The sequence below is a fragment of the Alosa alosa genome, chromosome 6 (assembly GCF_017589495.1).
Source record: "Alosa alosa isolate M-15738 ecotype Scorff River chromosome 6, AALO_Geno_1.1, whole genome shotgun sequence".
NCBI lineage: Eukaryota > Metazoa > Chordata > Actinopteri > Clupeiformes > Clupeidae > Alosa > Alosa alosa.
The window spans coordinates 30,200,423-30,217,141 of NC_063194.1; the positions used below are offsets into that span (position 1 = coordinate 30,200,423).

Sequence of the window (16,719 nt, forward strand, 5' to 3'; positions counted from 1 at the left end):
TGGAGAGATTGACAGTGTGAGAGAGTGGATGAAAAGAAGGACAGAGAGAGATAGAGGGATAGAGAGAGAGGAGAGGTCGAGGAGATGTAGAGAGACAGAGAAGAAAGAGTGTCAGAGAAGAGGGGAACACTCAGGAGAGCGTAGAGGAAGATAGAGGGAGAGTAGGCTAAAGAGATTTCACAGAGAGAGGGAGAGTAGGCTACAGAGATTTCACAGAGAGAGGGAGAGCGAGAGGAGGGGCAGGAGAGGGATCAGCTTCATGACCTTCTCCTCTCCTCCCCTCTCTCCTCCCCTCTATCCTCTCCTTTCTTCTCCTCTCCTCTCCTCTGCTCTCTTCTCCTCTCCTCTCTTCTTTCTTCTCAGTGTAGCATAGCGCAGGCTAGCCAGTAGGCCTAGCGCATAGCACACAGACGGCTACGCGCCAACACTAATGAATGGGGGAATGCGCTCATCATTAGTGCTGTAGACATGAAAAACAAAGCAAGCCGTGTACACTTCCCACTAATGCTAATTCAATTGGAAGAAAGGAAGGAAGGAAGGAAGACTGCTGTATTAGCCTACACACACACACACACACACACACACACACACACACACACTACAATATAATTGTATGGCAATGATAATCAGGAGCAAATAAGGCAATCTCTGCACTGATAAGACAGTTGGTTTAATTGGCCTGTATACACAGCAGAGGACTGTCTGTTTCTCAAAAACAGTGGTAAATGGATTCTAAATCTGGTTTAGAACAGTTTGTCCAATAATTGGTTCATAAGTAGGCTTTTCAAAATGTGTGTGCATGTGTGCATGAATGTGTGTGTGTGCATGTGTGCATGAATGTGTGTGTGCATGTGTGCATGAATGTGTGTGTGCATGTGTGCATAAATGTGTGTGTGTTTTTATCTACCGGTATATGCAGTGATGTCTCACTCACATTTGCGAAGTTTGCATTTGTCATTTTCATAATTTAGCATTTTGCGTAAACGTAACAACCACTTTTCAGATGGCAGTGACTAAGATGAATGTGCTGTTTCATTCACATTGTAGCTGGACAGCTCTTCACCGGCTGATCGTGTAACACCCAGCGGTGGGGGAAAGTCTATTCCCTTCTGCCGCCCGATGCAAAGGCCAGCAGCAAGCCGGAGCGTGAAGCGGGGAAAAGATATTACAGGTGACATTTATCGCCTCGGCCCAAGAAACACCTGAACGAATGCGGCGCCCACCCAGCAGACGTGGGCTGTCTGAGAGGCCTCTCTGGCCCACCAGCGCGGAGGTATCCAGGGCCGTGACGATAACCTTAATCCCCGCAAAGGGCCAGTCAGCCAGGCCTGGAGAGGCTATCGAGGTCTTCAAGAAACTATGCTGACTTTGAACTAGAGCTATTGCTATAAGGTCAGGGTGATACGGGAGAAACAGATCTGGCAGAGAGCTTGAGCTGTGAGAGTGGATTAAAATCACACACACATACACACGCTCACACACACACACACACACACACACACACACACACACACAGATAGTGAGAGAGAGAGAGGGAGAGAGAGAGAGAAGAGGGAAAAAGACAGAGTGAGGGAGAAGGAGAGAGAGAGAAGGAAAAAGAGAGAGACTGAGGGAAAAAGAGAGAGAAAGAGGGAGGAGGAAGATGGAGAGAGAAAGAAAGAGAGAAAAAAAACTTTTGACTTTTAAAACCATTTTATGGATCAAAACTTAAGGTACAATGTAGCCCCTCCCCAACCACCCCCTAGTCACACCAACACCGTGGCAACATATCACCAATGGCAACCAACCATAGACTGTATATATAGAACATATAGTCTATGCAACCAACACCAATCAACACCATGGCAACATATCACCAATGGCAACCAACCATAGACTGTATATATAGAACATATACAGTCTATGCAACCAACACCAATCAACACCATGGCAACATATCACCAATGAAATGCCAGGATACCTTCAGCAATCGAGATCAGACCTTTGTTAACAAACATTTCTGTGACAAATGAGAGATTGAGTAAGAGAGAGAGAGAGAAAGAGAGAGATGGAGAGAGAGAGATCGCAAGAGAGTGGGGGGGGGGCAACAAGCATAGAGGGCTGTGGGCAGACAACTGCAATCACAGTGCCTCAAGAGACGCCCAAGTGATGGACAGTTTCAGGTTTTACCTCACTTGGTTTTACCAAAACTGTACCACTCACAACACAAATTAAACACACACATACACACACACACACACACACACACACACACACACACACACACACACACATATACACCCTCCACATCTGCCCATGTTCAATCCCCAGGGAATTACAGCAGAGAAAGCAGCCAGACTCAGTAGACACCCAGTGAAGGTCAATCATCTGTCTCAAAAGATTCCTCTGAAAGACAGCAGTGCTCTGTGCGTCCAGCCAGTGGTCAAGGTAGCAACGTGAAAACTCCACCTCGTGTCCAAACCAAAGGAAGAAAAAGAAAACTCTACAAAAGCCTGTGAGGGAGGCTGGGAGCGGGTGTGTAAAAAATAAAACAAAAGACCTGGACTAGCAGCAGGTGTTTCACACAGTCACACACACACACACACACACACACACACCACACAGTCTAAAGGCCCGGAGAAGCACACAAGCGAAAAGGTCAGAGAGGGAAAAGAGTGTTTTTCCTGCCCGTCGCCATGGCGTCAGAAACGAGCAAACAGCATCAGAGCACTGGGTCTGTGCTAACTACCCCAGGAAATGACCCCCCCTCCCCCTACACACACACACACACACACCCACAAACACACACACATCTGCAGCCTCGCCAACACACACACAAACACACACACACACACACACACACACACACACCTGCAGCCTTCGCCAACACAGACAAAAACAGACACATACACACACCACCCTACTTTTATGCGCTTATGCTGCACACACACACCTCAATATCCACACACACACACACACACATGCACACACACACACACACACACACACACACACACACACACACACACACACATTAACACACACACAGACACACACACACACACACACACACACACAACACACAGACACACTACACACACACCTACTACACAAAACTGACTCACTGAAGATGATTCCACCTGAAAGCAAACAACCTCTCTGTGTTTTAAAGAGCCTCAGATTACTCTGCTCTTTCAACAAAACTGCTGCACCACTCACTGGAGCAGTGTTGACCACATGAAGGGGACCAGAGGAGCGTTTGTTTCTTTAGTCGACCAGTCCTGACAGCACAGTGGGAAAGGGGGCCGGTTTGAGCTCCTTGTTGGGCTTTTTGTGATGTGATAGGATGCTGCTCTTAGCCTGAGCTAACCTCAGCTAAGCTAAGTCCAGTTCCACTCCGCATGGGAGCGCTGACCTCAGCTAAGCTAAGTCCAGTTCCACTCCGCATGGGAGAGCTAACCTCAGCTAGGCTAAGTCCAGTTCCACTCCGCATGGGAGCGCTAACCTCAGCTAAGCTAAGTCCAGTTCCACTCCGCATGGGAGAGCTAACCTCAGCTAGGCTAAGTCCAGTTCCACTCCGCATGGGAGCGCTAACCTCAGCTAAGCTAAGTCCAGTTCCACTCCGCATGGGAGAGCTAATCAGAAAATTGCCCTCTAGGAAACAATATACAGTATACGTGTGTTATGTTTAGTGCACAAACAACACAACACAGGTAAGGTGGAGCGGGAAACACCTAGTCATTTGCAACTGTCACCAAGGAGGAGTGCACCACCCGTGGTCATTCGCCGTGCCGGGGCAAACCATTCCCAGACCCCAGGGGTCCGCCCTCCCTGGGTGCCCCTCGCTATTGGGCATTTCTATTGGCACTGCCACCCAGGACACACGGAGCACACACAGCTGAGAAACATTCCCTATGGGCAGAGCAGGCAGGGCAGAGCAGGGCAGGGCAGGGCAGAGAGACTGTAACGGGGGTAAAATGGGATTTAGATGCTCAGATGAGGATCAGGAGACATCCTCGCTATCCAGGTCAAGACAAACAAGGAAACCTCCAGCAGAATGTTCTCAGATTACAGCAGAATGTTCTCATATTACACCTCCATCAGAATATTCTCAGATTACAGCAGAAAGTTCTCAGATTACAGCGCATCAGAATGTTCTCAGATTACACCTCTAGCAGAATGTTCTCAGATTACACCTCTAGCGGAATGTTCTCAGATTACACCTCTCGCGGAATGTTCTCAGATTACACCTCTAGCAGAATGTTCTCAGATTACAGCGCATCAGCTCCAGAGCACCAGACTCCTCATCACTCTCAGCTGCTCAGCCTTAATATGACTAGTCAACTAGGCTTTCTTTAAAGGCACACTCTTTAACTCTTTAAGCAGTTTATTACACACCTAAATCTCTTTCTGAATGTATCCTCTAGTATACATTCAGAAATGGCTGTGTCATAGGGGGGATGTGGGGGTGTAATGGCTTTAAAATATCTTAAATGTAATTTGACATCTTCTGTTTCGGGAATTAGGATCTATCTGGCCCAACCCCTCTGCAAACACTGTACACCTGTGACTGGCTGCGGCAACACACTCATGTATGTATGTATGTGTGTGTGTGTGTGGGTGGGTGCGTGTTGGTGGGTGTGTGTGTGTGTGTGGTGGTGGGTGTGTGTGTGTGGGTGTGTGATTTTGTGTACACCGCACACACATACACACACCACACATGATCTGCACTTAGGGGACGATCTCACTGGCGTCATGGGGGTAATACAGCACAATGCTAGGGCAAACTCCTCATGAGTCACTCACATTCATCCACATTGAAATTAACTTGCAGAGGGCAACAGTGCTACAACTCTGCCCTATTACCCTCCACTTATACGCTCTCTTTTAATAACCACGTGTTCCCTCTGTGGTCGTCTTCGTCATCATTGCAGCTGTCATTAACAACCGTACAACTGTCATGTCAACCGAGCCCGACAAACACGCTTGTGCACTTTATCTTCGGGCAAATACGCCGTCTGCACGTTGAGACAATTGAGGGCTGCTGTGGTCCTGACTGCAATTATGTCGAAAATTGCAGGCGAGTCCAACCTGACTCAATACTTCCACCTAGCTTTCTGAAGACAGAAGACACGACTCACCCGTTGGATATTTTGGCTAACACAGTAGCAGACCAACACTTTCTCTTTCTCCTGAGCGCATCACACACACACACCACATTCAGGAATATGGAGGTGATAAACCCCCTCGCATTGCTGATGGAACTGCAGTTCACAACACAAGCCAACTGTGCCAGACTCTTCAACTCAGCACGCAACAAATCGGCCGCGGGTTCATTCAAAGCATCCACAACGCACTTACCTTCTTGGACCGCCTGGAAGGGGTTGTTGGGCTCAATGTACTTGATGGAGTGTGTGATTTTCTCGCTCTGTAAAATGTCATCGTTGAGACTGAGGTCAGACACGGCCAGCTGAAACACTTCGACATCCCTTTCGGCGTTCTCCTCGAAAATGGCACCTGTTGATAGACATATTGAGTCACTTAACTTTTATGGTCGTTTATTTTCACATCACCTTGGGGCAACTGTGCCCTCTAAACAAAAGCAATTTGGCTAGACTGTCCTGCAAAAGCATTTGATGTGATTTATTGATAGAGTGGTTACTTTTATTGTCCGTTTAAGGCGTTTAGAGGACATTTAACCTTCTTGCGTAATACTCTCCATGATCTTGGAGACGTTCCCGGTATTCGCAGCATTCCGATGGGGTGGGGGTTGGTGGTGCCCGAGAAGCAGGGGACAAGCGTGATTCCGCGGCACGTGTAGCATCTACATTGGTTCCCACAGAGCTAACCACTTAATTTCACCTCAAAGACAATTGAACTCAAAGTATCTACGCATCATTCACCATTCTTATCCTTGTCAAAGAGGAACTGAAGCACAACCCACGTGTATTGTGTTAATATGGAACAGGTCAAACATAACCTTTTCAATTGAAATACCATACACGTAGACTGTACCCAAACAATCTCACTTCTGCTGGTGACCAAGCGGCATAATATTCTCTCTCGTGCCAGAGGCACACAGGTGGTCGGGAGACCGGGCGCGGAGACAGGTAGAATTGACTTGATGTATAACTGGTATGTTCTTCCTATTTAGTCGGAATGAGAATGGCGCATCTGCTCATTGGCTTTGCCAGAGAGAGCCAGATTGGTTTCCCGCCGTTTGAACTTGGTTTTCAATTACCGCCTCTGGATGGCTCGCGCCCCCTCTAAATCAGCGCGTCCACCGGTGAATCATTTTCTTGTCAGAGCCCCGGCGCGGGACCGACACCGGGGCCTATTTTTCTTGTGTAGGAGAAACCGCTTTGGATGGAATTTTGGCTGGGTTGATGACAAGAGCGGAAGTGACAAAGTGGATGTGTTGCTGGGCGCTGGAGCGAACTGAAGGTGCTTTGTTATTTCATGCTAGACCCACCTGATCCACAGCTTGTTTAGATAAGGTACCCTAGGACCATTCAGTGTCTCTCTCTATCTCTCTCTCTCTCTCTCTCTCTTTTCTTTCTCTCTCTCTGTCTCTCCATCTATCTATCTCTATATATATGTATATATATATATGGCCTAGATATCCTAGATAGATAATGATAGTGTGCCTCTGTGTTTTCCTTTTTAAAAAGCAATTAAGATATCGAATCATTTCAGCAAATATGCACAACAGTCACAATACAGTTTTGTGTGCGGTTGCAGATGATAGATTGCAGTTAGCACACATCGTGGAAACGGCTGGATCCCTTGTCTTTTGCAGTCGTTCAGGTCTTTTGCACTTTTTCGTTTTTATTTCATTTCGCATGTATGTTGTGCATTGCTACAACTTTACCTTGTGTATTGTATTTTATTAATTGACTGTCATATAGTTGCGACAATTAATATATATCTCTCTCTCGCTAGCTCTCTCTCATAGAGAATGTGTGTGTGTGTGTGTGACTGCGCAGGCCTCTGGTGCCAAATGCATCTAATTCAGGGGGAGACTCTTATTCAATGCAGAAGTAGTTGCAGTTTACGTCACGCCTTTCCAATCAATATGAGCTCTCCCCAAGAGTGCCTCGAACGGTCTTGAGTCCCTGCTCCAACACCTTTGATTTAGGACTGCAAAACTAAGAGATGTGCTCTGACATAGTCTTGACTATATATGAAGTCCGACTATGTGGTTTTTATGCCCACAGACAACTGGGATGGTGTGCATTAAATACATCGAACACTGGAGTAGCTAATCCCAAATCAGACGCATATCAGACCAAACAACACCGACACGGTTAAAGCGCCTCAAATACACAGACATGCCACAGATAATCTCACTCTAGACACCTGTTTTGCTTGAAATACAAACTCAGGAAGACAGTAAAAAAAACCAAGGTCCTCTTTATGTCACACGCGCACGGTGGGGGCGCACGCATACACATCTCTCGAAAATGAAGGAACATTTTACCCCCTTGAGGATAAAGCCTTGAAATGAATCCATTCTCTCCGGCAACGCCGATGGGAACAACCCGTCCATGCCAAATGGAAAGATACCATCTCATATTCAACAACTCATCTCAAACAGACCTACATATGGCATGATGAGTGGTGCCGTGCATTTGTATGCAAAGGCGCTGAATCGAGTTGAATAAAGCATGAGCATTCGTATTGCGAACGCGTCCGATTACTTCTAATATAGCTTTCAAATACTCCCTAATGCTAGGAAATCAGAGGATTATCATTTTGGTTAGCTAATTAAATCACTGCCAAGTGGTTGCATTAGAGCACTACAAGGCTGCAATGTTGAGAAAGCAACGCCAAATACGATACCAACAAGTCTCAAATGCTCTCCCTCAGCCCACAAACCATGTTACAGCAGTTTACACGGCACTGATAAACACATCGTTGCTTTATTGAGGTGATTATGATTTTCCCTGGCGTCACTGAATTTAATTTTGTGTGGAATCGCAACGGTGGTTATGCTTGGTGGGTTTCTGCCTGCCCCAGCGATACGGGAAAAGGACCAGCGGACATCAGTGGAATATCAAAATGACTGGACAAGTTACGGAACAGAACTGTGAGGCTGCCGATTCAAATGGCCTTCTTAAGGCGCTCCTTCGTTTTAATCTGTAGGTGGAGAGAGAGAGAGAGAGTGCATGTCTCGCCTCACTCTCACAAAATGTGCAGTCTCTCAAAGCCAATGCACAGTAATGTCTTGCTCTTGACCAGTAATCTGGCACCTGGTAAAATCTAAAATGAAATCCATACTTAAGAGCGCAAATCAAACTGCACTATGCATCCACGGTAAAGCGGCGTTCACCCTGATCCCCAATTTACGAGAATGAATGCTTGTGTCTCCATCATTTATTTACTCGGTCAGGGTGTATTAACATGTCGCTCACGTTCCATACAAAGTTCAAGCAAGCTTATAGATAGGGAGGGGGAGGAGAGGGAGAGAGCCATGGCTCGAGCCCATACTAGATTAGTTTGTCTCTGTGAACAGACTGGCTCACGTTTTTATTAGTCCCGGTCGCCTCACATCTCAAACCCTGTAACGTATTTTTCCTGACTTTGGCTGCATTTACCATGGCAAGGGTGGCTGTAAGCCTGTCTCACGATACTTTTAGACCCTATTCATGCAGTCGTTTCGCGTCATGGATCAATGTTCACCTGAAAACATCGCATGGACATCACAGCCAAAATTTTAAACCTGAAAATGACGGCAGCAAAAAGATTAGGTAGCCTTTAAATTAATGCAGTGGATATTGCTGCACTAGCGAATTGTGACTATGTGTTTATTTTTTCTATTTTTCTGTTGTTATAAAACAACAGAAATGTTGTTTTAACTGCCATCAACAGTGTGAAATAAGCATCACACTAAGGATACCAGCATTTCTATGTTAATAAAACGGAATTGAGTAGTTTGAGGCATAGCGGAGGCTCGTGTAGCCGTTCGGCTTGTCTGTCTGCTCCTTACCGATGTGAATGATTGAGTCCGCGCTTGCAGAATAGCATTGCAATATCCCAAAGGAAAGGCATATTATCAGCAATTCCATCTCCGGTTTGTGCAAAAGCAGCTCATCCACGGTCCTTCTGGTGTCAGGCAATTCCAAACAAGGGGCAGCAAGAGGATTATAAAAGACAAGGAGGAAAAGAATATCACTGCAGCTCGGATTAGGAGTGATTTAAAATACCAAAAAGAAAAGTCTGGCGCATAGGTAAAATGGCAACGGCTTTCCACGGGGGAAACACTCGTGAGGAGGCGAACGGGGATGCAGCCAGCGGTTGGGAGATAGGACAGGTAGAGAAACGTCTGATTAGTTGAAAGCACGGAATCCAGTGGGCACTCCCGTACTAGGTCTCGCTCTCTCCAGCGCTTGCCGAGTCTGAGACAACAAACGGCAAACTGCGGAGGACGGACACCCCCGCGCGCTCGCTCTCTCTCAATTTTTTTTCTCCCTCTCCGAGCCACGTGACTGCAGAGCCTCTCTATCTGGATCGCTAAGCTGTCCGGAGACGGCAGGGAGAGATGGAACTCAGGCGAGTCGAAGTCGGGAGCGATGATCTACGGGGGGAGAGATGCATTCGCGAGGTTGGCTGCCGGTGCAGAGACACGCGAGTGAAGAGCTCTGAACCTGCAGGGAGAGGAATCACACGAGGGAGCACCGATTCTGGCACAAGAAATGGCGCGCGACAAAGAAACCATCTATGCGAGTGACAGTAACTTTGTTGATGACCTGCGACTTCGCACATTTCCTGATTGTTGTTTAGAAGGACTGACTGTCATCTGAGTTTTTTTCCTTCTGCGCCGGATCCCAAAGTTTGTGGTAGCGACGCAGATGTACCAGGCGTGCCTCCCCTTCCAACGCGTAAAATCTGCCGCCAGTGCACTACGAAATGTGATCCACTAAAGAAGACTAACCGTGGCCGTTGTAACATTTGGACGCCAATACGACCGAATTCGCGTGGACACTCCGGACCCTCTATGCCCTTTCTCTCATTCTCTCCGTGTCAGTGTTGGTTGTTAAGCTTACAAGGGGGACAACGGGAGAGTTCGAGATTGTGACCACGGCGATTTAAGGCTACCTGAGAGAGCATAGATCCGCGCTTATGTTGTCTTAAATTTTAAGCGGGATGATTACCCTCAAAATGATTTATGGTTATTGATGTCTCTGTTGATTATATGGAAAAGGACAGAGTCAACACTTCGTGCACATTGCATTGTTTATTAAGTTTCCATATTGTAAACTACCTGCACAGTTTCTTGTTGGTCTCAGATCATTTCACTGCAGTGATAATGTATTGTACATAGGCAAGAAACATAACGTGGCTGACTGTCAGTGCTAAAAAACATTATAGTGAATCAGAATATTTCACTGTCAGAGTCGACTGCTACACTATTATGCAAAGAGAAAAAGGACCCCAGCTATCAGAAGACCTTCATCGACACTTTTTTGTCACAAACATCGAGGAGACCAAACTTGGAGACAAAAATTATAATATTCTTAATCTTACAATTAAAGGATATTTCTTGCGACTGAATATAAGACAGAAATGTCCCTTAATTGTTTGGTTGAGTGTATTAAGCGCACAGGAGGAGTTTCAGCACCGCGGGTCTGTGGACAGTTCCCGTCTTCTCGCCTGAACGAACGCGTCGTGATGCTGTCGCGCAAGGCGTCTATTATTACAGCTGTCTACAGAGCGCGGACCTTGCTCGATGTTGCGCGCAGACGAGCGACTGTTGGCATCAGATATCATTCTCCCATTATCATTCTCACTCGTCTTGCCCATTACGCAGTCATTCCAAACACGACGTCCATCAGATTTCACTCCTTCAGCCCCACAATGTTTGCATAATAAAATATCACTGCAAAAAGTAAAGGGGAGACACTAAATCCGTACATCATTCATATTCCTAGTTATGAACATCTGTATTCCTTTATGAGAGGCGATTATTATTGTAGGATCAGCATAACATAATTGGCATGGCTGTATTGTAGGTTCTTGTCAGTGTGATCTATTTTGTTGGTTTCGGTGAGATTGCTGGTTAGTGCGGAGATTGCTGGTTAGTGCGGAGATTGCTGGTGAATGGGCGAAGCAGATCAGAAGGGAAAGCGCGCCAGCCGATGGAATCTGGTAACAAGTGGTTGCTGCAGTTTTTCTTACAGTGTAATAATATAAAGTGAAATACGGCTAATAGAATTGCATATTTGTTTTCTGACGCTCTGTATTGAGTTTAATTAATGTCCTTTGACTTAATGCGGCACACAATCCGAAAACCTTTTCAAAATCTGAAATAACATTAAACATTCTGATATAACATTAAACAATTTTCTTTAGTATGAAAAGGTAGGCTGCTATATCGGAATGTCACTGAACATAAGGTAAAATTGTTTTAATTGTAAAATATTCAAAACATCAGAAAAAAAAACCCTCGCTTCCTTTGAACACTTAACCTTCCTTATTTATCTAAATGTTCTTATTTCTTTATCCAATTGGCTTAATCGATGAATACATGCTGTGCATTATGCCTTGCAATGTTAATCAACGTTCTCTCTCTCTCTCTCTCTCTCTCTCTCTCTCTCTCCCCGGTGCTGCTGCATACATCTTTAGAATATCAGTTATTACAAATCGCTGGGCGAGCCGCGAGGAGTAGAGTACTCATTCCGCAGAGTGGCCGCGCGCGTATAGGCACATTGACCCATGGCAAACGGAGATTAATATGAGAGGCAGCGAAGCGGTTGAGCCCGCGCTGTAATGGCGCTCGGCTCGGCTGAATTAACAGCATGTGTGTGGACGACTAATAGGCCGGGAGAAGCCAGTGCAGCTGCCGCCCGTCAGAGGTCGTTTATTCTGATCCCGAGGCACGGTAGAATTCTGCGCAGGGCAGCTTTCCATGCCCCCACGACGTTCTCCAAAAGGGATCCGACCGGGGCTGACGCAGTGTGTTGTAAATTAGGCGTTGTTGGTATAATTGCAAATTGCTTATCGCATCTTCTGTCTACACATTCTAGAATGTTCTTGCCACTCTAAATGCAGTAGCTCAACACCTCACCACCCTATAAGTGCTCAATCACGGAGGGTGTTCCTAGCTGCAGTTAAATCACTGCTGAAGTACACTCTTGAGCTCTTCCAGTGTCATATTAATCAGGAACAGTGGCTATGCCATAAAATGGAGTTTTATAGGGTTCTCAGCCCTGTACACTATCAGTTTAGACATCTGGTGGATCTGCGATGGCTGATAGAGATAAAGCCACTGCATTATGCACTTTAAACAAGAGTACCTGACAAAGTCATATAGATAACACAGCAAGTAGCTAAACAACCGTTTCTTCGAGCACACCGGGCCATCAATCATTTAAAGTGGATTTGTCCATCCGCACTGGCTTCCACTCTCGGGCAACACATACATGCACCTGCTGAATTTCTGATGAACTGCATTTCGTTGTCCAACTGCATCTCGTTGTCTTTGTACTTGTACTGTGCACAATGACAATAAAGTTGAATCTAATCTAATCTAGTCTAATCTAATGAAGGGAATAGATAAAGTATGCCTTGGACTGATTTGGGGTTGGATTCCGAGCTGCCCACGTCTCATATTCTGTATGAACATTCTCCACCTGACGCAAGTACCAGAGCAGCGCAGTGTGTGTCACGCACACTCTACTCAGGAATCAGGAATACCGTGTGTAGTAGGTGCCACTCTTCTCTCAAAGAGCCGCAGGTCTTGTGCACCACCCCCCGCACCACCCCACCCCCGCCTCTAACAGCAGACTCACAGCATGGTTACGTAAAAGGTCGGGGCCACAGAGGCTGACATCAGCTGTGATGTGTGTGCTTCAAGTTTGTTCCTGAATGTGTGTGTATGTGTGTGTGTGTGTGTGTGTGTCCATCTGTCTGCGTGTGTGTGTGTGTGTGTGTGAGTGTGTGTGTATGTTGGTGTGTGTGCTTCAAGTTTGTTCCTGAATGTGTGTGTGTGTGTGTGTGTGTGTGTGTGTCCATCTGTCTGCGTGTGTGTGTGTGTGTGTGTGAGAGTGTGTGTGTATGTTGGTGTGTGTACAAGAGGGTACATTTACACCATTGTGTAACTGATTGTGATTGTGTGAACAATCTCATGCTGTTAAAACAAAATTCAGCCCCACAGACAACGGGAGGGACAGCTACTGAGCGTGTGCAGGAAAACACATAAAACCTCCAAGTGAAAACAGTGACTCTGCCATTGATTTAGGCTGTCGAGGCTTCATAAGTGGGCTATGGGTCAGGCCGGGGGTCAGAAACAGGCCACACCTGCACGTGTGCGGAGACCGATGTGGGTAAGCAGATACTGTGTATGAAGTGATGGTCAGAGGCTCTAAGTCTTGTGTGTGAAGTGATGGTCAGAGGCTCTTAGTCTTGTGTGTGAAGTGATGGTCAGAGGCTCTAAGTCTTGTGGGTGAAGTGATGGTCAGAGGCTCTTAGTCTTGTGTACATGCGGTGAGTGAGCCAGAATGGACACATGGGTCACAGCTCTGACTGGCGCTGATGTTCATCCATGTAGGCTGCTCTCAGTACTGACCCTTTCAAGAGAGTTCCATTATCAGCATCATAGTTGGCCCCACAAGGCTTCCGTTTTAACATTCCATATGTTATCTTAATGCAGAGGAAGTAGATTGGGAACCAAATAGAATGTTCATGCATTGTTTTTGTTTTTATTGTTGAAAGGGTCTATAAAGATATAGGCTATGTACGTGGTTGCACAGTAGTTGTTCTGATTGCTACTTATACATGTTACCTGCACAGCAAGGCTATACCTGAGGACTGTGTGTGTATGTGCATACATGTGCGTGTGTTTGGGGGCTGTGCACATAATTGTGTGTCTGTTAGTGTGTGCAAAGTGTGTCTGTGTGCACCTGTGTGCATGTTAATATGCTTGGGTGAGTGTCAATGTGTGTGTGTGTGTGTGTGTGTATCAGTGGGTGTGTATGTCTGTGTGCATACATTACGTGTGTGTGTGTGTGTATGTCTGAGATGGAGTGCAGTGGTGAGATGGATGTGAACTGGGCAGGCAGCAGGCGTGTGAGGAGGCAGATCTGTCATCAGGCGCACCGCCTGCTCAGATCAGATACCTGTGTGTGTGTGTGTGTGTGTGTGTGTGTGTGTGTGTGTGCTCCACCTGCCACCTTATACTCTCCTCCGTCCCACTCCCAAGCAGCTCGGATCAGATACCTGTGTGTGTGTGTGTGTGTGTGTGTGTGTGTGTGTGTGTGTGTGTGTGTGTGTGTGTGTGTGTGTGTGCGCATGTTAGATAGAGTGAGTGAGTGGAAGAACGAGTGTGTGTGTGTGTGTGTGTGTGTGTGTGTGTGTGTGTGTGTGTGTGTGTGTGTGTGTGTGTGTGTGTATTCTGAATCGTGTGGGACTGTGAGTCCATTAATATTGAACCTTTTAATAAATGGCTGGGAAGAGGCAGATCAAATTCAAACAAGGGGGGAGTTGAAGGAATGTTTTTCCCTTTCTAGTCTCACGAGTGATTTCATTCACAAAGACGACAACCTCTGAAAGAGAATCCTTCATTAGAGAAACATCTGTGATCACATAAAAAACATTTGTGATCACGTAGGGCTGTGGAGAAGAAGTCTAGACACACCAGTCACCTTTGAGGCTGAGTAGGAGAGAGAGAGAGAGAGAGAGAGAGAGAGAGAGAGAGCGCATAAGAGATAGAGACAGAGAGAGCAAGGAGAGAGAGTGAGAGAAGAGTGTGTGGGAGTTTGAGAAAATCACTAACATTCTCAGCCATTTCTTCATTGGCAAGGTAGTTACGAATAACAAGGATTAATCAATCTTAATGAGAGAGAGAGAGAGCAGGAGAGAGAGAGACAAAGAGATAGAGACAGAGAGAGCAGGAAAGAGAGAGAGAAAGCAGGAGAGAGAGAGAGAGAGAAAGTAGGAGAGAGAGAGAGAAGAATATGTGGGAGAGAGAAAATCACTAATATTCTCAGCAACTTCTTCATCGGCACACTAACAAATAACAAGGATGAATTAATCTTAATAAAGGAATCAGCTTTGACAAACAACAAAGTGGCCCTCTGTTTTCGTCTTTAGATTCCAGTTTTCTTGATGACCTTTTCGTCGGTTTCCCAGCCCAGGGGGAACCACAGGCAGCCGATGGGTCTGGAGGCTGCTTTGAAAACACCCCACTTTGCAAGTGATCACTCACTTCTCACTGCAAGATGAACTCAAGCACAGCTACACCAACCCCTGGGAGACATCTAGTGAGATTAACTAACACAACTTTTAGTAGTTCAAGGTACCGAAAAAATCTAATTTACAATGCACACAATGCTCATCATAGCAGAATATAATACAAAAGCAAAACAAGAAAAGAAAATCAATGGACTATACTTTTTGACTTTACAATTGATTTTACTTCAGAAAGTGCCTACTTCTGCACAGATCATGCATAATCCACAAACTGATTATTTCAATCTGACTCCTGCCTTCCAGAGAGTCCAGGTAAAGGCATAGCACCTAGCAGGATTATTCCCTTAACCTGGAAACTTTTAAAATAGCAGGCAACAACTTCTCTGGACAATAAATAGCAATAATCAATATTTTTGACTGACTGATTCTGGAGGTTCATCTGTGATGGCATCGCTGTGTGAACCCTGAGAAGTGTCCACTCTGTTGCACATGTGCTACTACACAAAGGTCAAGAGCGGCGTTGACCTCCTAGCAACAGCATCGCCTGGGCAATGGGCATGCCTTCACAGCTGTCAGGATGAACGATAAAGTGGGCTGGGGCGGTCAGTAAGACCACCCAGGGGGTTGTTTATGTGTTTGTGTTTATGTTTGCTTAGAAGATTGTTTATTGTTTGATTAGTGACTGTTTATATAATATGACACATATCATTCATCTAGTACAGACCCAGCACAGCACACTGCAGCCCACTCTAAGTGGTTATCACAATACTCCACCTCAGCATGTGATCTAGAGGTCATCTAGAGGTCATCTACATGGGATGAGAAACACGCAACATGACTCAGACTGAGCCAGACTCCTTTCCAGCCAATCAGTCCGTCTCTCCAGGGACACCACAGGGAGGTGAGTGATATCATCGGCCGTTGAGCTCAAACACTGGTAACCACTAGTAACCAGAATCACACACAGAATAAGAAATGAATTTCAATGAATCATAAAATGGCCCTAACATGTCATTAGACATTAAGAAATCATGTTCATTTCAAACACTTATATCATTGACAACAGCAGTCCGGCCAGGATATTGTCATTTAAAAAGTGAAGTTGCTGCCCTCAACTGATGTTGATGTTGTGTTTTGTCATGTCATGTTGTGTTTTGGCCTGATGCGCCACCCTCCACCTATGTACGAATCACAAAGTCAGTAGTGTTTCGGCATCCGGGTTGGCAACCTCAAGTCAGGGGGGAGGGGGAGGGGATACACCGCTCTACAGTGATTTGAAAGTGATTGCAGTACCAGTTTTGGCCACAATCTTACATATGGTTCCTTTAAAGCTCAATAGGTGGGGAAGCAGGGCTTGTTCATTATGGCCACTGAAGCACTCCATATATGGCCGTAAAGACGCGCAAATCAGACACCGCACCACACCAGCTATGGCCCTGGAGACTCTGTCAACACGGGTGACGCCAGTGGGAGGGGATCGTTCACTCATCCCGTGACGTTTATTATGAAGGACGCGTACTTCATCATCTCAGTGGCACAGGGGAAACCATT

The 16,719-nt window shown here is 46.1% G+C and overlaps 1 protein-coding gene across 2 annotated transcripts in view; it reads right to left on the minus strand.

Annotated features, from left to right (window-relative positions):
• The window catches only part of grid1b (glutamate receptor, ionotropic, delta 1b), a 409,043-nt gene extending 399,618 nt beyond the window's left edge, over window positions 1–9,425 (minus strand). For both annotated transcript variants that reach the window (XM_048246568.1, XM_048246567.1), the window contains exons 1-2: window positions 8,969–9,425; window positions 5,341–5,496 (exon numbers count right to left, since the gene is read on the minus strand). In XM_048246568.1, the coding sequence (XP_048102525.1) occupies window positions 5,341–5,496; window positions 8,969–9,047 (235 nt within the window). In that variant the 5' untranslated portion in view covers window positions 9,048–9,425. The remainder of the gene's footprint in view (window positions 1–5,340; window positions 5,497–8,968) is intronic.
• Between the last annotated feature and the right edge of the window lie 7,294 nt (window positions 9,426–16,719).